The following is a 22,841-nucleotide window of genomic DNA, read 5'->3' on the forward strand; positions in this document are numbered from 1 at the left end:
AATTTGTTAGTCTCTAAGGTGCCACAAGTACTCCTGTTCTTTTTGCGGATACAGACTAACACGGCTGCTACTCTGAAACCAGGGGGTCGTGTGGCTCAACTCTCCAGCTGGGTGACTGTCACAGTACTCTTCCAGGGTAACAAAAGTCCAAATAACCCAAGTACTAGGAGAGGAAAGTCAAATGCACAACTACAACATGGGGAATAACTGGCTAGGTGGTAGTGCTGCTGAAAAGGATCTGGGGGTTATAGTGGATCAGAAATTGAATGAGAGGCAGCAATGTGATGCGGTTGTGAAAAAGGCTAATATCATCCTGGGATGTGTGTGTAAGACACCGGAGGTAATTGTCCTGCTCTGCTCGATCATGGGAAGGCCTCATCTGGAGTACTGTGTTCAGTTTTGGGCACCACACTTTAGAAAAGATGTGGGCAAATTGGAGAGAGTCCAGAGGAAATCAACAAAAATGTTAAAAGGTTTAGAAAACCTGACCTACGAGGAAAGGTTTAAACTGGGCATGTTTAGTCTTAAGGAAAGACAACTGCGGGGGGAGCTAATAAGATTCTTCAAAATGTTAAGGACAGTTATAAAGAGGACAGAGATCAATTGTTCTCCATTTCCACTGAAAGTAGGACAAGAAGTAATGGGCTTAATCTGTGGCAAGGGAAAGCTAGGTTAGATATTAGGAAAAACTTTCAAGCAGTTAAGTCTGGAATAAGCTTCCAAGGGAGGTTGTGGAAGCCCCATTATTGGAGGTATTTAAGAAGAGGTTGTCAGGTATGGCCTAGGCTTAGTTGGTTCTGCCTCAGTGCAGGGGACTCCTTCTAGGCCTACATTTCAATGATTCTGTGATTCATGCCAACCTCAGCCACTTCTGATTCAATCGCATTAAATTCATGAAAATCATTCTGAAATCTGCTACAAAGTCTTCTGGCTTTGCATGGAGTGGGTGGTTCACTTGAAATCTTTTCTCGACAGGTGACAACTCCGTAGCCTTCTTAAATTTTTTGTGTGAATGTGTGAGATCAGGTGTATTGTGTAACTCTGTGTGAAGAGCTTATTGTGTGAGAAGCTAAGTCAATGAAATTAGCTAGGCACTAAATTGTGTAAGTGGCAAAGTCTGTGGTCATTTTTAGCTCTTTCAGGATGTGAGCACCAAATTGTAGGTTGGACTCCTGCAATAGTTCTGTCTTCTGCACTCACAAGCCTAAATGAGTATTTCCAATGGGTTTATTTAATATAAATTGACTTTGATTGGGACATTGTTTTTATATTTCTTCTGTAAGGTCAGGTTTCTTTTCAGCATAAGCAGACATGCATTCTAAGCATTTGAATTGGTATTCTTCTACTGTTCTCCTACTTGAGAACTGCTATCTGATCAAACCCATATTTTTTAATTATGTATTTATAGGCAGATGGGAGAATAGTTTACAGGCAACATATGATCTTCCCTGCAAATGTTGGAAAATTGTGGATTTTTTTAATATTGCCTTATCGGTTTCTTTTTTTTATTACTGATGACTTCATTCTCTCTGAATTCAATGCTTCAGTTTCTTTGGGGGTAAACTAATAGATTATGTATGCGATATTTGCACAGCACTGATTGAATTCATCTGGTGAGTTTGAATGTGGTTCATATATTCACATAATTGTCAGGAGCCAAGTTGAAATTCAGAACTGTTGCATGAGCATTGGAGAAGGCATCATATTCATCTCACATTACTCCAGAGTGAGTGAGACTGCTTTATGTTACACTAGCACAGCTCTAAGTTCTCTCCCAATATAAAGAGGGGGACTTGAGCCTTAAAAAGCAAGAATCTCTCTAAATGTTTTGCTAGAGAGAAAAATCAGGATTTTTTCCCCCTCTAAAGCTATGCTTATTGTTTATATGTTATAGATAAAATAGGGCACATTGCTGAGGTCTGCCTTTATTAAATGAGTAACTTTTCTTTCAAAAGCATCTTTAGCTTATATTTGCCTGTTGAATCTTATTGCTGCAATCTGCAGGTGAATTTGGGTTGACTCTGTGGTTTGCTAAAGAAAAGGTGCCAAATACAGTCTTTAACATATATCGAGGGTGAAGATTCCCTACACTGTGCCCTGGCACACCTATGCATGGTCCATGTGCTTATGTGATTAGCATCTTTATTGTTTTGCGTACACACAAAATGGAAGAGTTAAGGTTGCAGGATAAGAGAATATATGATTATGTGCTTCAATATTAAGGTTTTGTTCGTATGAGTTTGGGGTGACCACATTACTGCAAAGCCATTAGGCACACGTCTCAAATAAGTGCCAATAAAACCTTTATTCTGCCATGTAGTCTGCATTTGCCGTATACGATACATTTCAGAAAAACTATTTTAGAAGAGTTCCATAAACTCGGACTAGCGGGGCTTGTGCTAGTGCTCTAAAAATAGGTATGTAGACAGTATTTCTAGTGTTCCAACCCTGGGAAATAGGGGAAGAAAAAACAATGTCAAGCTATAAAATAGTGACATTATTATATATGGGAACGTAGTATCTGATCATTTTAAATGTTTGTCAAATGTATTCAGCCCTAATCCTACAAAGACTTACGCATGTGCTGAACTCACGTGCTGTCAGTCGCTCCATTGACTTGATTGCGACTATTCTCAGTGCATAAAGTTCAGCATGTATAAGTCTTTGCAGTATTAGGGTTGAATACATTTTACAAACATTTAAAAGTACCAGATGCTACTCTTCCATATGTAATAATGTCCCCATTTTATAGTTTGACTCCCCCACCATTTCTCAAGGCTGGAACCTTAGTTCTTTCTGTAATTGAGAGTGGGATTCCCGCCTTTTTTATGGTACAGAACTTTTTGTTCCTAGCCCTGATAGCTCATGAAATATCAGACCAGAAAGTGTATACTGCTCCAGGTCTGAGTGCTACTTACCTCAGTCATACGCAATTTCAGGGAAAATTCCATAGTTAGAGTGACAAAGTAAATATTTCTGTGGCAGTTGATTATTATTATTTATTTAAATATGGTAGCCATTGGTCATTGTTCATAGGAATGCCTGTGCAGGGTACAGGTGAGAGGCTCAGAGTTTATCACATTGGTATCAGCATTATATGGAGGGTGGGGAGTGTACATATGTAATTTATTCTTTTATTTTCCAGTGGCTGTCCAGCGGGTGGGAATGCAGACCGTATCCAGAAGCTACGGAAGGAATACCATCAGGCCAGGCGAGACGGTTTACCTTTCTACGAGGATGATGAGATGAGAACACGGTCATCTGATTATGATCAGCACTGGGTAGGTTGCTATCCAACAAATCTTTTTGAAGTATGGAAGCTTGCAGAAGACATTGGCTGGTTTGTTTTTGTTTTCCAGATACTGTGTCTCTGTGTCAGTTTAACATGACTATTTGAGTTTTGTAAGTAACTTCAGCCCATCAAACAAATCTTTTATATAATTTAAACTCTACTAAAGTGAGTCATTTCCAATGCTGTCATGTCCACCCACTGTTAGATGTAAGCACTGGCCCAGATTTGCACCATCCCCGGAGCAACTCGCTGCAGGTGGTCCCAGCCTGCATGATTCCTCCCGAAACATTCAGGCACACAAGGTGGCACTAGGTCTCTTAGCAGGATGCAGTACGGTCCCTCTGCTCATCAAGCTGTTTCCCTTTGGGGTGACGTGGGGATTAGGAGAACACAGACTCAAATTGTGCCTGGTTGCTGCATGGGAATGAGGAGATGCAAGTGTGGGGGGCAAGGTTACTCACACCCTCCCCTTGCACACCTGTGCCAGGGCCATTAACAGTCCGGGCCAAACACTTCCCTTGTTTCACGTTTTAAGTGAAGAAACTAATACCTTGCCCTTTTATAGAGCCTTCACTCAGAGGATCTCTAAGTGCTTTACCAATAGGATTGAATTAAGTTTAATAGCACAGCTGTCTAGTAGGAAAATTCCGTTTTCCCCATATTACAGCTAGGGATGCTGGGGAACAAAGTGCTGTGCCTGTCCCAAGGGCATTCCGTGCCAGTGTGGGACAGAGCCAGCAGTAGAATCCAGTGCTCCTGACTCCTCTAATGCCTTAAATATATGGAATAACTTAATATCATAGGAGCCTGCAGCTCTCTGAGTTCTGCCTGGACAAGAATTTCCGGGTTGCGCTCGGTCTCTAAAAATAAATAAGGCCAGTCAATGTTCAGACATGCAACTCTCTGTCATGCTGCCCGACGTGGTGCAATTTAAACTAAATTCAAACTTTGTTTTAAAAAACAAATGTAACAATTTAAAACATGTTAAAACCCAAGTATAATTGAATTTTTATAAATACTAACATCATCAATGTCTCCAGTATTCCCCAAACTTGCCAGACTATCAGTTTGAATGAAAAATTGAAATCTTCAGTTACTGTGCTTTGTGTTCCTAAAAAACAAAACGTGGCTGTATCGCAATCACAAGTGTATATTACGTATGTGTGAATTTCAGAAATATCATTCCCAGCAAGATCCCTTAGAGCAATTAATTTTGTTCTGTGGGCTTGAAGGTTGTGAACCAAATTTGGGAATCTGTTAAATTTCCATTCTTGGTTTAAAAAAATCTTTTAACAAACCAAATTTATAATCTAAATAAAATATATCTATCTATCCAAGACAGAGGCTAAAGAAATAATCAGTGTCTTGGCAGATACTCCAGACCTGGCCAATGATGCACCTAAAGCAGACTGAGGATTTCCACTTCTTATCTGAAACTGATAAGGCTTTATTACCCCTCCAAAGAGGTTCAGATTTATGGTCCAATATAATTTCCAAAGATTCACGAAGGTCCCTTATAGGTAATCCCTTTTAAGCCGTTTCTATTAAATGTAATGCCCAAAGATTACCGATTTCCAAAGCTTCCTTTTTCCTGTGAGGCAAGATGTGCTTAATCAAAGCACCCGAGAGAGCTTTAAAGCTCCCAGTCTTAGATTGATTAATATTAGAGGCATCAAGATAGTTTCTGTTCCTCTTTCTAAGGCATGAATTTGTAACTGTTTTTGTTGAGAGGAAGACCTGCTATATAGTGTCTGCTCTAAATTCTAACTTTACCTTGGGGGCTGAAGTTTGTTGCAACACCTAAATAGTTCCACCAGTCGAAGTCACTTGTACAGTTTCAAAGGCCTTGAGTGCCTGACCTTCTCTAAAAAGTACCAACGACTGGGAAGCTACAAGAGCGAAATCTCCTGCCTGCCACAATCTCTCCATCCCCAGTTTGGTATTGCACCATATTCTGGACCAGGAAAAATAGTGGCCACTGCGCCATTTCTCCTCACACTTGTTGGTAGTTCAAGAGCAGCCCTCTGATTTGGGCCTTACACTGCTCGTTTTAACACTGATCCCTGGCAGCATTATGGTAACACAGATTGAGCAACAGCCAATTTCCTCAACCTCTGTTCGCCAGTAAAAAGACAATCTGATGACTAATTCCATCACTGTAAATAAAGAAAAACTTACTTTAGTCTCCACTTGTCAGATCTCTCCCCTAAAGAGGCAGCAGGCAGCTGAGCAGGAGGAAATCCTGCTGTTATGGGCTTTATGGACTTTTCTTCTCACAGCTGGAGAAGAGGAGAGGCCTCCTGATGTATTTTTAATACTAGATAAGTTTAATACTATGCTTTTGTCAGTCAGCATGATACCTAAGCCAGCGCTCCTTTAAGATGTCTTGCTAATGTACAGCAGCTGCTGTAATCACTGTACACCATCTAATGAAACCTTCAGATAAATTGGAAAATAACATAAGATAATTTAAGAAGACACTATCCACAGCGAAGCAGGAGGTTCAGAGATGGACGTTAGGGCTTGTCCTCCAAAAAATAAGTCTGAGAGCTCACACCGCACATTTCTATCTTATAAAGCTGACATTGACAAGTGGCCTTTAGCTGACACTATAATGGGACAGAATTTCTGGTGGAAAGGGTATTTCTAACAATCTACTTTTTAAAAAATGGGATAAATCAAGTTAAAGTGCAGAGCCAGCTGAAAAGCCAGCATTGTAAGGGAACATAATCTCATGACAGGCAATTGGGATCCATAAATGTTTTAAAAATAAGGTCAAAAATTCATTTTAAATAAGCTTGCTAGTCGCTCTTCAATCCTCCCCCCACCTCCATGTTTTTTTCAATTCTCCTCTGTTCTTCTCATTTGTTGTTGTATATATTTTTGCTCCCTCGCTCTTTTTTCTGCTCTCCCTCCTTCTCAGCCTGCTTTTTCTTTTTCTAAGGAACAGCTGAATAATTCAGTTTAGTATGTCTAAGTAAAGAGATACATTTATATGGCACGGTTTGTACTATCTAGCATAAAACTTCAAAATTATTTCCAGTTACTCTGGTTTTTTGGGGGGTGGTTTGGTTTCGTGCTCTTTAGACTCTCTCTCTCCAGCTTCATTACTCTAGGGAAAAATGATAAGCCAGATTCACAACGGTTAGATGGCTTAAAGTGAAACATCTTTATTTCTCTAGGGCCAGTTAAGTAAAGAGAGATGTTGATTATAAAGTATAAATACTTTCCAGAAAAAAAATGGCTGTTTTATTTTCATTGAAAAAACTGAAGTCCACTGGTAACCATGTGGGTGTATTATTGGAGTGTACTGGTTCCCGTGTCAGTGAGTGCGTGCGTGCACGTATGTATACGTCTGAATAGCCCACCCGTTAAATAATGCACGTTTTCATGACAATATCAAAGCCCATTAGAGAGTCCCATTGACTTAAAATGAGCTGTTGTTCAAATCCTAAGAGAACTTTGTTAGAGATGGGCCATAGGAACTTAGGACAGTCACTTTAGGAATTGGAGGGAATTACAGCAGGCGCATTTTATGGGTGCTGTCCTTCCCATTGCTTCACTGAAACAAGAAAACAAAACAAAAAAATAAGGGGGGGAAATGAATGTTCAATCAAGGCAATAAAGTATGTGTGTGGGAGGGAGGGAGAGAGAGAGAAAGTTTTAAAAACTCAGAATAAAAAACCTATTTGTGGATTTACTTGGATTGTTTCACAGATTTCATACCAATCCTGTTACTTAAAACCTCAGTCCTGTCTTCACTGTGACATTAAATTCTTCCTGCAGCCTTATTTTGTTCATGTTCTTCCAGAGACTGTGTATAATTCATTACAAATTGAGTGTGGTTCTTCACCTATAGGAAACTGCAGCAGCCTGACAATATCCTATAGGATACCTTGTATATAGCAGATCTTACGACTTTTTATTCCTCATTTGCAAATTAGATTTATATGTTGACAAAAAATGAAAGGAAAAAAATCCTTTCTTCAGCTATCTGATCTCCACTCAGATCTGTGCACTAGGCCTTAATATATTATCTGTCAACAGGTTTTGATTGAAGCAAATTTGTAGTGTAGTGAATTTTGTCAGTTCCCAATTAAGGTTACAAAAAGAAGAATCATACCCTTTTGTGTTAAAGGCCAAGCAGTTTATTGTGTATCTGGCAAAGGTCCATACCTAAAAATCAAACAGAGAAAAGGAAGGTTGAGAACTGCATTATTTTTCCATAATGTGTCAAAAGGTTCTATACTTACTTTGGAGTGAAAAAGGAGCTCTTTGTGTTTTAATGAGCAATTAATTCCAGCTTCAGGATGTTGAGTTTAAAGCAGGTTAGGTTCCAAAAAACCACAAACGTTTGTGTTGGATCATGGTTAAAAACCAAAATTCCAACTTCTAGAATAATAACATTCCTGTCTTCTAGTGCAATGGGAGAAATGACAATTTTATGTACTAAGGGAAACCATAGGAGAGGCTCCTATGAATTCCAGATTTTCTGAAAGGCTGCTGACGACTACTCAGTTGAATAAATTTAATTCTTTTTAGGGGAAAAGTAAACTCGTTTAGAGTAGAGCAACTTTGAAAACTAGCATTCAGAAATACTTGTGCTATTACAAAAGCATCATATGACTAATGAAGATTAAAACCTCCTATTAAAATGTGTTTTTACCCATCAAGAACTCCTCTTTGGCCAATGCTTCTATTCTGTCTGACCTGTGAAGAGTTTGGATTGGGATAATTCTGAAACAATGTCATCTGCTCTGACTAAGCAATGAGATTCTGATTTTTTGGGGATGCGGGAGGATTGTCGTGGTGAAATCTTAGCCAAACCTCATGTGAAAAATAAACTGTTCCAGAAAGGACACACAAAGAGACCCAAATCTACCCATTATTAGTGGTAAGCATGAGTGACTCCATAATTTGGAGTCACTCCTCCTCATGCCGAGGTTGAATTAGGCACAAAATATCTAAACTAGAGCAGAATCTGAAATGCTGATGTCTCTTAGCTAACGTTGTCAAAGTACTCTCTTCTCTTTACCAAGGGAAGCAATACTATTACATACCATCTTAATAAACTCCACTGGGTAGCATGCATGCCTTAAAAATTATGTTGAATTCCAATAATACGTAGTGTCGCTTATTCTGAAAATCAAGATGTTGCTTTTCACAATATTTAAATGTAGAAGTTGGCGTCTGAGGGGAGCAAATATTAAAGCTTCTCTGTTACATCTCCAAGTAAATGATTTAAATAAACAGAAGCAAATAATATCCTGTTTCTTTCCTTTGCTTACTGCTGTAAAAGACTACTACTTTGATACATCTACAATGCCTCTCGTATATATGGATGAAGTCATCTTTAAACAGCTCCCAGCACACTCAGGAGAACTTTATATATTAACACATGCTGCAGTGGCCACATCTCGTGCAGTTAGTGAATGATCATCTCGTCTCTCTCAAGCTGAGAATTTAAGCACAATATCACAAAAAACATAACAGCTGCTGCCACATGTGTTGATGTATTGTAAAGAACACCAGAGGTTTTATTTTATAATTTTTAAGTACAAACTAACCCACTTAGCTGAAACATTTAAGGGACATCAGAAACAAACATCTAATTGGTGATTTAGACGATCAGTGGAATTACTGAATAAGTGATTATGCCATGGGAGGTGTGAGCAATTACTGCCACTTGTGTGCTCAAACAGGCGTTTGCATGTCATTTAGTGCACAGTTTTCTGCATACAAAAATGGGCTTTTAAAAGCTTGGACCTACGTGTATTTATTTGTGGGTTTGTATTTGCTAGTGGGGCAATGTGGTTTATCTGAGTGGTAAGGTAGCCGTCTCTTTGAGAATTATTTCCTTTTTTGGCAAACCATCTCTAGTCCAGCTTTTCCAATTTTCTAGCCACCTGCTGGCTTTTCTAAGAATCACTCCATACATGAGCATGTGTGCACACACTCATAAACATGCCAGATCTCAGGCTGGCCTCATATGTGCGAGAGCGTGAATCATGGGGAAAGTGAAAGAGGATTGGGGTTTTAACACTGAGCCTTCATGAGAAGTTGTCAGAGCTAGTATTTCTCTCTGTGAACCTTCCCTTTCCCTTGCAGAAATGTATTCCTGCATGACAGCTCAATTCCTGACCTCCAGCAAGTCAATGCCCCACATACCATAGGACCAAATACAACTGCTCACAACTCTTGACTATAGTGGGGACAAAAAGTAAAAATTCACCTCCCTCTTCCTCAGGCCACTAGTAAGGGATTTTTTCTGACTTCTGGAATGGGGCTCAGATCCCCATATGGAAGGAGTTGCAAAAGGTTTTATTTTTAATACTAAATATCTAGTGTATTTTAAAATAAATTGACATTTTTGGCTCCTAACTCTTGCAGTGTTATATACAAATCTCTCTATATTGAATGTCTTCATTTTTATGCGATACTGATCTGTCAAGTTCCCTAAAATAGCTTACAGAAGATCTACCTAGCTACTGTAGAATGAGAAGGTAAATGTTGCTCCATATCCCTGCAGTCCTTACTTAGGAAAACTTCCTGAAATCAATAGGCATTTTGAGTAAGGACTTTCAAAACTTTGTCCATTTAAGGTAATTGAAGGCAGCTTTCAGAATAACCTCGGTGCAGCAGCCCACAGTGGTTTATACAGAACTCATGGAATAAAGTAGAGGCCAAAATGAGTTGGATCATGCAAAGCAACAATTTCATTGAGAGTGTGCCAAAGTACAGCTCTCTCATTTGTAAAAATAACATAGCTATAGTTAAATATGTGACTATTGAAGATATTTTAAAATATATTTTCAAAAACATTAATTTTTTGGACTGACCTTTTTATGATATATCTATATAGTTAGGAGGCTGTGGGGTTTTTTTGTTGTTGTTTTGTTTTTTGTGGTGTGGTTTGGTTTTTTTAATGTTACGGCATAAGCCAGTGGTTCTCAAACTTTTGTACTGGTGATCCCTTTCACGTAGCAAGCCTCTGAGTGCGACCCCCCTTACAAATTAAAAAACCCTGGCAGAAGCTGTAAGATATATTTCCTTAAAGTTTCCTTAAAGTTAAAGTATTTCCTTAAAGTTTCTCTGAAGGAAATGCTCACTGCAAAATGCATTTAGCATAACTGTTTGTTAAATTACATCATAGCCACGAGTCCAGTAGCACTGAGCTTTGAAAGTAGCGTGGGTCTGTTGTTGCCAGGCAGTTGAGAACACTAGAGAGTTCAAGATTTCTTCACAGCAAAGATGTGAAAAGTAATTAGAATGTATCGCTGGATGTTGTGTATAAGCAATTATCTATGAATATATAGAGGCTTGATTTTTCTCAGCAAACAGGCGACATTGTTATAATTATTTAGAATGAAAAATAAAGTCAGTGACTCAGACACCGAGAGATTGGGTGGATAACTTTATTAGTTCCTAGTATAAGGTCTGAAGTGCAGATGCTAATCTAATAACAAGACAGCATTAAAATACAGTACAAAAAATGGGAGAAGAAAACTCCATTTACCAGGTCAGGCTGATGCATTACATGACTTTGGCTCTTTTGTCCAAGACCTATTCTCTTTTTCAATTTTCAGTCCACATTTTTGTGACCAACTCTAATTGTCAATGGGAGCTTGGAAAAAGAAGCACTGACCCCTTAATGCTAAAGATGTGATGTAATGGAAAGAGAGACAAGGTGGGTGAGGTAATATCTTTTATTGGACCAACTTCTGTTGATGAAAGGGACAAACTTTTGAGCTCCACAGAGCTCTTCTTCAGGTCCCCACAGAGCTCTGTGAAGCTCAAAAGTTTGTCTCTTTCACCAGTCCAATAAAAGGCATTACCTGACCCACTTTGTCTCTCATAGCCTGAGTCCAATATGATAACCACAACACTGCAAACATCTAATTAAAAAGCATTCCATCTAGTGAATGTGCTGTGTTAAGGAGCTCTGCACAAATTCTTAGTTAATTCTTTTTGTGTTTGCATTTCTAATTTTAAAATCTTTTTTTTAATGTTCATGTATACTTTAGTAAATTGGATTTTTTTTAAATGTGCTTAGAAATTTACCAGTACAAAAAAGGACTCTGTCTGAGTCATGATAACAGACACTTGTTCAAAGTAAACTGATCTGAGGGATCAACCTTGATGTTAAGCTGGTTTTTGTCTTTTTATGGTACTTGCAGATCAGCCATTTATTTGTTTGGCAAATGCCACAGTTTATGTTTTGTTACCTTTTTCTATTGTAGTGATGTAAATAATGGTCTAGCTAATGTGTATGTGTCTCACAGCCACTGCATGGACTCATTGCTGCTGAGTTGCATGTCGTATGTCCCATACTGGCAATAGCTAACGAAATTCTCCTTTAAATCAAGTGGTAGAGGTTTGAATGCTTTTTGGAGCAGAAAGATATGGGTTCTATCCCTACCACCTCAACTAAGGCCCAGGTAGTCATGGTGCATAATCTGTTAACCCTGAAGTGCTAGGTCACCACAGATGTGTTACCAATAGTATATACCTCTACCCCGATAGAACACTGTCCTCGGGAGCCAAAAAATCTTACCACGTTATAGGTGAAAACGCGTTATATCGAACTTGCTTTGATCCACCGGAGCGCGCAGCCCCGTCCCGCCGGAGCACTGCTTTACCGCGTTATATCCGAATTCGTGTTATATCGGGTCGCGTTATATCGGGGTAGAGGTGTATTAAATTCTGTATTAATACCATCAATATCTGCTAGTCGTGTGATACTGTGTAAAAGAGAGACTATTCCAGGATTTCTGCTGACATTCTGTTTAGTCCAGTTTTGGTCGTGAGTACATTGTTCTACTCTTAAATGTTTATATTTGCTGTGCCAAAAGTAGTGATTGTCATAATTATTATACATCGCATTATTGTGAACAATATAATCATATATTCAGCAGGCTATTAGTTGTGCCCCTTTGTAGGTTATTGAAAGTACTGTATATGTAATTAATGTGAGAGTAGTTACTGTGGGACCTGGAGGCCGTTGGTATCTGAGAACGGAGTGGGTAAGTTTTACACATTAAGGTATTCCCAAGAACAAATCATAGCAGCAGCGGATAAAGATCAGGATGAAATCTTGACCCTGGTGAAGTCAATGGCAGAAGTCCCATTTCACCATAGGTCATTCAAAACAAGGTAAGCAGAGCCTGACCCCTGCAGACATCCCACACTCTTGCTTCTATTTAATATACCTCTACTTGAATTACATATAAGGCACAGTAATTTCACAACATATTTTCCAAAAAAAGTGGTACACATGTATCATTCAAAGTACATGACGGTGCCCTACATATCTGTCCTGCCATCAGCAAAACAGAAATTTTGACAGTCTAAATTCTGCCTTTCCTGAGGAATGATTACACAGGGAATTAATAAAGTACTGTTTGGTGGCTACCAACTAGCAGATCCATATTAACATTTCTATTTGCATTAGAAGCTAATTTTCAAAGTATTTTCCGTTAATTTGCCAGGGAGATACCTGTCAAGTTAGCAATTAAACTGTAATTGGTCACCCAGGTGCTTACAGGGATTAATAGATCTCTCCCTTCAACATATGTTCCCAAGTTTGAAATAATAGCTATACTGTATGGTAGCATGACCCCACTTGAGTCTAACAAAAAAAAAAATCAAATTCCATCATATTTTAATGCAAATTTTACCTTTGTAAATGATGGCCTGGAAAGAAAGAGTTTCCATGGTAACCTTGGGGAACACATAACCTGTTTATCATAACTTCTCTATGAAGCAAATTGGGGGGTGGGGAATATGCTTTGATGTCAGCTATATTTTCCATCAGACATCATTCTAGTGCTGAGTGTATAGATAATTTAACTAAGCGCAACTGTATTTTCTTAAGTAAACTTTGAAAAAAATCTTACAGAATGGCATTGGAAGTAACTGTGGTATGCAGCATTTAAAACCACTAACTGACCTTTTTACTTCTGTCTCCAGTTTGACAATCAGGTCAACAACTTGAAAGACCCAAATCAAAAATTAATACTTATAACAGGTCTCTTCCACTGCTTTCTCTCTTTTTTCTTCTCTCTCCATGCTTTGTGCTCAGTATTAAGGTATCCCTGATACTGTTCAAAGGCACTTAAAGTTGTTGTTTTCTTGTTATTCCATTTTGCCACTAAAAATACTGTTTGAAAGCTGCCCTACTGTATCTCTGAACTTCTGTATTGTGGCACTATTACAGAAAAAGAATATATTGATTATACTTCACATTCAGTCCTGACCGTAGTAGTTGAGGTGGTAGCTTCTGGAGCTGCCATTAGCCAGGAGTGAGGTTGATGTCTGCAAGCTGCTGGAAGGTTGTATTTTCCTGCAGATGTATTGTAACTCCTTGGGTAAAGGAAAGTATGACTATAACATTTTTTAAGGTCATTAGGAGTAAGGAACAGATGTTGAGATTTTTCAGAGTACTGCTTTGAAGTGCCATTTAGGAGTCAACTAACTGACAAGACTGACCCTCTCGGCTGTGAATTTGGGACTGGAACACAGGGAAGGCATTGCCCACAATACCCCATCTGGTATCCATCTGGTACCAGCAAACAACAGACAGTACCAGATCACAGAGAAACTATACCAACTGCTCAACTGGTATCAGCAAGCAAGGAAGGTCGCCACCCAACAGCAGTTGCAAGCATGAGAAACAATGTCTGTAGCATTTGCAGACTGGTACCACAGGATCCAAAAGAACCTGATGCCAGAGCATATGGAAAGCAACTGCTCTTGAAACCTGCTCATGCTGATGCAGTTTGCTCAGTATTAATCCAGGGATTTTTTTTTTTCAGACAGATTGAATTGGCAGTGTGGAGAGCTTTTGTCATAATGCCATTGCAAGAGAGAGACTCTCTTTAGTCATATCTGTGTTTAACAGGATTAAGGTGGATTTAATACCCCGTGATACAGACTAACCATTGAAATTCTAAGAAGGTTGTTCCAGTGTGTTGTTAAATCACAATAGAAGGAATTGGGATTAAATTTTAACAACTTGATGATAACTGTTTGCTGTTTTCTTTAACATGAGCTGTTTGGGGGGCGGGATTGTGGAGGGGGTTTGTTTTTCCACTTTTATCTGCTGGCTTGCTTGCTTTTTTCTTTGTTCTGTTTTTCCCCCTCTATCTCCTTTTCTTCCCTGAGGTAGTGCACTGGTTGGTACAGTAGCTAAGTGTTTAGAATGTAATAATACAAGTGAGAGATTTACTGCCTCTAGGCTACCCCTTCTACTCTTGAGGACCTCCAGCAAGGCAAGATTTTATAGACAATGAAAGGCTTTCTCTCCCCTGTGAGTCTGCCTAACTGTAGGAAGCTTTTCACTGTCTATTTCCACCACTTGCTCTGCAATTTTGTTCCATGCCCTGCTATTTCCCTCCCTCTCCAACACACACACACTCACACACACACCACCCCCGCATCCAGCATCAACACCAGATGCAGGCAGATATGGCAGTATATCAGAGTCAGATTCTGAACATTAAATACAACAAAAGCTGGACTGGAGACTTTAGTCTGCCATCACCATAATGAATATAAATCTTGAGATGCTCTCCTGTTTGCTCCCCAGGTTCTGACATTACAATCCCATTTTCCCTAGTAAAGTTAAATGATTGTGCCTGTGCTGCAAAGAGTAGCCATTGCACACTGGCATTGGGTGCTGAGAACTCTGCTGACTTAGCTGAAGAAAGATGCTGAAAGCCCCTGACTTTGAGGGAAAAAAATTCAATTCAATTTACTCCATACAGTGTCTCTCATACAAAGTATTTCAAAATGCTTTATATTAAGAGATAACATAATGAGAAAATGCCTTCTAGAACTGGGTACACGGCTAGCAAGTCAAAATGATGCAAGATGATGAACTGGAGTAAAAGAAAAGAAGACTGTAATTTAAAAGCGGTAATCATGTGGATAAGTAGTCTTGTAAACTAATTACAGTGAAGGGAAAAGCAAAGAATGCAAGACTGGGGAGGAGCAAAAAGGGGCTTAGTCTCAATCATAGGCTAACACAAAGAGTTGGATTTAAGGTAGATTTTTGAAGCGATGGGAAGAACTGGCTCACAGCATTTTGTAACATACTTAAAAGGGAGATGGCCTGCGCTGCTTCCCCCCCACCAACCCCCCCAAAAAAGTTAATCATAAGTGAAATGGCTCCTCCTCTTAGAGGTTTGGGATGAGACTATGTGAATTGATCTGGTTCCATGTTAAAGTAATTGAAATGCACCTACTGTCTGAGGAAGAAACTGCAGATATGATGTAAGTCTCTCTACTGAAGTTTGGGGGTGGGGGGGAAGGGTTAATGTTCTTCTATTATTAGTTGAAGGGTCTCTGTTTTAACCATGAGTAGTAAGTATTGTGAGTGAGGATCACCAATCTGGTGTTCATTAAAGACAATTAAGAGGTAGAATTAACAAAAACACATTATAGGATTAATGGAAAGAAAAGCCACCCAGGGAGAAAGTCACGGGCCAGGAAATGATCTAATTTAGCCTGGGCAAAGGAAACTGATAGCCCTCAAGGATCTGGGACCAGGGGATCGTTGAGCGGAGGTTCAGAAAACAGAATATCCACTCAGAGTGACTATGCTCAAAACCTTTTTTAGTTTTGCCTTAGATAACTTCATCTCCCCCTTTGCTGAATTCTCTATACTTAGTTATAGGGGATATAGCAAATGATGAGATCATGTTTTCTATTTATCTATGGCAATTGCCATGTTTTTAAACACAACCACTGTATAGGAACAGCCTGTTTTCCTTTTAAAGTTCCCATCTACGTTTGTAGTCCCTCAGTCTATTGTCTTTATAAAGATTTTTTTCTCTGTATCTAAATCTAAGTCACAAGTTCACCTCAATGAGTAAGAGCTAGGGCCTTACTGAGGAGAAAAAATAAATACTAAGTTAATCAGCCCTACTAGTTTCAAGTTTGATGCACAGTTGTCATTGAAGTTTCCTGGTGGTTTTGGGATAAGGAAGAGGGATGCTGACAAACAAAATCATTGTATATCAGCAACACCACTATCTAAGCCCTATTGTTTATATCTCTTTTTGTTTGTTTGTTTTCCAAAAGAAGAGGGCTCATGAGATTAAGAAACACTTAATTGTCTAGCAAGCTGATTGTCAAATTAATGTTCTGACTACTTTGGCTGATCTTTTAAGCAAAACTGTTCAAAACCACTAACCAGGGAAACCAAGATCATCAGTAACTCTGATGTGCTTGTCTCTGTGCATTTTTTATGGGAAAGAGGAAGGATGGTGTGATTATTATCTTTTTTTCTTTATACAAGAATGTTTTCTTCACCCAAGGGAAATGCATTCTAGCAGCATGAACATAACTATTAATCAACGCTTATAGTGATAATCAGTGAATGAAAAATGATGACCAGAAACTGAAAATGTGCTAGCATAGCTGCCTTGAAGATCTTCCTTTAAGATCATGCCCTTGCATTTTAACATGGATAATTCTTTAAAATGGATAATTCTTACAAAATTAATGTTGATGTATTCTGAAATGCAGTGATTTAGAAAACTAGTGCTTATTTTTCACCCTGTGTGGAAAAATGTATACACACTAAGAGTGGGTGATAGATTAAGATAGTGAGAGGTAATGTTTTAAAGACATTCCAGTATATTACTTGCTGTCCTAAAAATGTTTGAGACAGATCATCAACAGGGGTAATCAGCATAGCATCTGTGAATTAATTTGGACATAGGGACACAAGGTTCTCCACTGTTAGAATGGTGGTGAAGTGTGTGCGAAAACATGTATGGTTCCTGCTTTAATTATATATTTTCACTGAAAAAAGGAAGTGAGCCTGAGGAGAGATGCAGGTGTATCTCAGTTCTCAGGATTCTTCCAAGAAGAATTTGATGCTATTAACATGATGACAAACATTGTCAAAAATAGTAGGAGGGGCAAAGGAGGTATTACTCTGAGTCTTTGATCCTGCAAAGTGCTGAGTACTCTGGCGCGGATTCAGCATGTAAACACACACCTAACTTGTTAAGCATGTGAGTAGTCCTATTGAAATCAGTGGGACTACACATGTGCTTAAAGTTAAGCACATGCTTAAGTACTTTGCTGGATCAGGTCCAGAATGCTCGGCACCTTATAAGCCTGAGCCCACAGAGCATTAATTTAAAAATCAGTGAGGCCTTGACCCTGCACCTGGGACTCTGTGCAGACACAGGGGTCAACCCACACAGGGCCATTGTTGGATCAGGTCCCTAAAATATTTGCTCATCATTCTGAGCTGTCAAGGAGATTCTAAGGGTAAGAATTAGTTGCCTCCCCACCCAACATAAGATATTCAGGGCATCATATAATAATTTAAGACATAAATATAAAATTACACACCCCAAATTTAAAATAGAAACAAAGGCAAGAAATTCTTCAGAAGCCATAGTGCAGTTCCATGAGCACATGGAAAACATTGATTCCTTCTTCATTCTCCAAAACTATCCTGTATGTAGGTTTAGCACGTACTAGGGAAGTCAAAGTGATCTCAGTCAAATAGAGGCGATTCTGAGGTTTTCCATTGAACGTCATTTGGGTTTGCCATCACAGCCACTTGAAAAAGAAAAGAGTATAAAATGGAGAAGTATTGAAGGTGCTATCCTATGTCCAAACAATGGCAGAGCGGTATTGATGGGATCATATAACACTCGCCCCTTCTTTGAGGACTGCTTCTGTCATTAAAATCAATGCAACTTAATTAAAGCAAATTATAGATAGATACATCTATAAATAAGATATTAAAGTGTGCTGCTGAATATGATAATTGCAGCATATTTAGCAATCAGCGTGTGTGTTCTGCTTTTGCCAGGAGGGATTTCTTTCAGTGAAATCAATGGAGCTTTATTAAAAACCATCCAAATTAGAGGGAGAAATGATGAGTGTTATAATAACGCAAAATCACTGTTTCAACTTTCATTGCAAAACCAGGAAACCAAAATACATCCCTTTTTCTGTCTGTAAGGAAAACATCCGAAATATTCTTTTGAACTAGGGACACAGTTAGAATTTTTAAATTTAAATGTTTGCCTTTTGATTTAAAAATTAAACAGAGATGGATGAAGGTCTTGAAAGACGTAGTAATGAGGGTATCGTAGAATCCAGGGGTGGAAAAGACCTGTTTGACCATCCAGGCCAACTCCCTGAGTTCAGCAAATCCATCTCCCTGTATAACACCCTTTCTTCCACTTTGACTAGAAAAGAAAAATGTATCAAGTCAAATGGCTGTTTTTTAAAATGTCCAGTCGCTAGAGCTGTGTGAATGGTAAAAATGGTGAGTTTTGAATTTTGACATGTGCACAAAACATTAAGAGGGAGATGGGGACAAATTCATTTTTACCTCCTTCAGTTTTTCTCAATTTTCACCTAATAGAAAACAAAAACCAAGTGTGTCTCAGCAGAGGGGAGACCTGCAGGTCAAAGAGCAAATTCCTCTTACCATGGCTCTTTTTCGCATGCTGAATGGCAACCTATGTGATTAGAAGTGCTCACAGACAAAAGGAGAGCTTTGAGAAGGGAGGTCAGACAAGCATCTGGAGCAAGCCCTTTAACAGATAATCACAAGAAATGTACTAAGCAGCAAAGCATATAGCATGCTCTGCTTATTTTCAGCCTCCTGTCCAAAGATCTCAGGGTGCTGGGTAGATATTGGGTGGGCTTTTCAAAAAACCCCAACTGACTTAGGAGCACAAGTCTCATTGAAAGTCTAAGGACTCATGCACTGGGTCCCACCCATTAAGTCTCACATCACCCTTGTGAGCTAGGTGAGTATAATTATTATTATTATTATGTCCTGTGTGTCCTACATGCGCCTGTCCTACCCCATCCCAGGTAGTGGCTTTGTATCATTGCCTTCTCTGGTGTAGTTCAGTGGAAGCTGGAGTTTTCAGTCAGCATGAGAGCTGTGTTACACTGGATTAGAACTCCATTCTAACAAACCATAAGCTGAAAGGACATAGCAGGGAACTCCAGTAGCTCACCAGGGAATTCATGACCTATCAAATAGGCAAGGTAGAACCCAAGAGAGAAATAGAATGCCATCCAGAGTGAGATCTCCCCCAAAAAAGGGAGCATGGGAGTTATGGGAAGAGAATTATTATTATTATTATTTATATTGTGGTAGCACCTTGGGACCCCAATCATAGCCCAGGACCCCTTCATGTTAGGCAGTGTACAAACACATAGACAGTCCCTGCACTGAGACGTTTAATGGACTCTCTATGTCAATATATAGATTTTTAGAGGTTTGTTTGTGTACAAAAAATACCCAACCAGCGCCAGGAGTGCTCACTGGCCCCTGTATTGAACAGCAAAGCCCAAATAGTTCCTGGCTAAGTAATTTCCTAGCCCTAAACTTATGTTGGATTCAGAGAACAGACCGTAAGACAAGTCAATTGTGGACAAGGAGGAATGAAATGAAACCCTTCCTGAGCAAAAGAAGTGAGACTACCGTTTGCAAAGCAGTCTCATTCTCCGCATGAAAGAGAGCACTTCTCTGCTTGTGGCCATACTCTTTTTTGGTACCACCAATTATTTGTAGGTAAATCCAAGAAAGTATTTCCAAATACCCAATTAACAGTCAGTTCATGACAACACTCGCTGGCACATGACAACTCATGCCTTGTCATTCCAGCACAGGCCCTCTGCTGCTCTAAGATATTTGTTCACTGGGTTTAATCTTTATGTGCATATTCACATAATTTTTGGTTTGGGGGCAATTTTCTTCGGAAGAATTGGCAGGTTTGGGAAATTATTTGCAACCAGCCTATCATTTTTTCTTCTTAGAAGTCTCAGATAAAGTACCATACAGCTATCATAGTTGGCAGGGCCATAGCTTACTGTGACATTATCTGATTTAAAAATATGACCATATAGATCATTTTGCAACCACTGTTACATATTTGCAGCAAATATTGTACAAAGGTTGTCAAGTAAGATGCTGACTCCCACGAAGTAATCAACCAGATATGCCATGTAAGATATCTGCAAAGATGTCCTAATTTGCCAGATATGATAATTGTGTTTATATATTTGTATCACCCTTGTATTATGAGTTATAGATATGTATGTAGGTCTGTATTTCAAACTTGTGCTATGCTTCTGGGTGACACCCCCAGACAGTTTGGCATCAGCACTGCCTAGCCTGCTTGATGGCCCTTTAAGGACCATCAGCTATACAATTAATCCATTGAGAGAAGGCAGATACACCTTATGATTCAGCAAGGCATGCAAGGAAATGCCTATGGAGAGAACTCAAAGGCTTCCAAGCCATGTGCTGTGCAGCTTGTGTTTGAAACAAAGGAAGCATCGGCCGCATGGCAAGAAACTATAAAAGGCAGCTGCATCTTCTCCATTTTGTCTTCAATCCTGCTTCTTACCTCTGGAGGAACTTTGCTACAAACTGAAGCTCTGAACAATGGACTGAATGACCCATCCAAGCTGTGGATGTACTCCAGAGACTTGACCTAAACCAGCAGTTTATTCCATTACTGCTACAAGCCTGAGCCAAGAACTTTACCATTACTGTATGTAATTGATTCCTTTAACCAATTTTAACTCTCTCTTTTCTTTTCTTTTCTTTTTACAAATAAACCTTTAGATTTTAGTTAATAAGAATTGGCTGTAGCATGTATTTGGGTAAGATCTGAAACATTCGTTAACCTGGGAGGTAATGTGTCCGATCCTTTGGGATTGGTAGAACCTGTTCTTTTATATGATGAAATAAGATTTACAGAAATTTTCATTATATTCGACGTGGATGGAGGCCTGAGGCTGGATCACTTTAAGTTGTTTGGACTTCTGAGTAACCAGTAAGGTAATAAAGAAGCTTGTTTTGTGCTGGCTTGGTGAATCTAAGTATTGGAATATCCACCAGCTTTTTGGCTGCCCCATTCTTTGCAGTTCACCCTAACTGAGGTACCACAGCTGGCTCCCCACTAGAACCCCGGGCACAGTGGCGTAGTCGGCAGGATACACATTACCACAGGTTAATTGGGGTTTTGGATCAGAACCACACGCTTGTCAAAATTTAATTTTGATATTGGAGAGTTTAAGGGTTAAAAATCAGTTACAATGAGTGACCCCTGATCAAGATCCTGACAGAAAAAGTCTGGAAGAATTGTGCTTATAGAGAGGATTGTATTTTAAGCAAAAAGCCCCAGAGCAGGAACTGAAAAATCTGTTAATTGCCAGTGATAAGGAAGCAGATCCAGAGAAAATGCTTGCAGTGAGAAACCAGTACCTAGAACTTGAACAAAAGCAAAAAATAGCTGATATGGAAGGAGAAACTGCTGAAAGAGAATGTGCCTGTGTTTTGAACATGAACAAAAAATGGCGCATATTTGATTGAGGAACTAGAAGCTAAGGCAAAAGTGGACAGACTTAAGCTCCAACTCAAGAGAATAAAGGAACAACAGGAACTGTATCATACTGAAAAAACAATTCCTTGCAATAACAAAGATGGGGATAGAATCTATCCAGTTTGTTACAATGTTGGTATGTTGTTTGCCTCTAAGCAGTTGTCTGTGTGTAACCAAATTTACCCCAACACTGCCACCTTTTATGTAAATGCTTTTACTGCAAGCTTGGGTGAAGGTAACCCCATAACTTGTGCAGAGAAGGTAAAAGTCAATGGTAAACACTGTTTAGGGCAAATTACAGCTTCTGATATCACTCTTGTTAAAGCAGATTTTGTCAAAGAGGAAGATTATTTACCAAATCAGAGTGTGAATATTGTAATCCTCTATGAGTTTACTGGAAGTGTGCCTTTAGCCAGAATCCATCTTGAATGGAATGGTGTTAAACATGAAGTTATAGCTGGTGTAAGGAAGTTATTGCCTAAGGATCTTTTGATTGGGGATGATATTAAAGCTTTGTTCAGTCAGGTTGACATAAACCAGTCACAAGAAAGAAATAATCCTGAACCTGTGTCTATTGGGGCAAGGATTTGCCTATGGAGGGTTTCTCCAAATGTTTGTCTGAGGAAGATGGCTGTTTGTCTGTGCAAAGAAGCAGTGCATATGTGGAAAAAATTTCTGAGTGTCTGTCTGGTATCTCAGAAGTGAATCTGGCATTAGATAAGGCTCAGGAAGATGTTTCTCTAGAACAAATTAAAATTGGTGATCAGGTTAAAGCCCTAACTGAGGAAGGAAAGGGTACATTCTTGGTGAGTGATAAATTGTTGGCTAGTAAAGCTTGGGAAAGTAAGCCTGACCCAGGTAAAAGTGATGTGCTTAAAGCAGCTCAGTGTAATAAGGCACTGTTTGTGGGAAAACAGCAGTTTATCTATTAAGGGAGGAGAAGGCAAAGAAAGTTTAGATGAGCATAGGCTGCCTTCTGGGCTGATGGCTTTGTCTAATCAGCAGTTTGGGAAGGCAAGGTTAGTGGAACATGAGTATCCCTACACCTTACCTGCTCCCCCATCTCCCTCCTGGGGGAGCAGCCCCCTTGCCAGCCCCCCTTGCCCGCCCGGTGCCGGAGCTCGTACTCACCAGCTCCAGGAAGTGGAAGCCGCGCCACCACC

At 39.4% G+C, this 22,841-nt stretch overlaps 1 protein-coding gene across 1 annotated transcript in view; it reads left to right on the top strand.

Annotated features, from left to right (window-relative positions):
* PARD3B (par-3 family cell polarity regulator beta) overlaps positions 1-22,841 on the top strand; it is a 589,898-nt gene that overhangs the window by 528,457 nt on the left and 38,600 nt on the right. Inside the window, exon 21 of the mRNA XM_024206395.2 lies at positions 3,146-3,281. Within this exon, the coding sequence (XP_024062163.1) occupies positions 3,146-3,281 (136 nt within the window). The remainder of the gene's footprint in view (positions 1-3,145; positions 3,282-22,841) is intronic.

Source organism: Terrapene carolina, unplaced genomic scaffold (assembly GCF_002925995.2).
Source record: "Terrapene carolina triunguis isolate 2854851 unplaced genomic scaffold, T_m_triunguis-2.0 Scaffold62, whole genome shotgun sequence".
Classification (NCBI taxonomy): domain Eukaryota; kingdom Metazoa; phylum Chordata; order Testudines; family Emydidae; genus Terrapene; species Terrapene triunguis.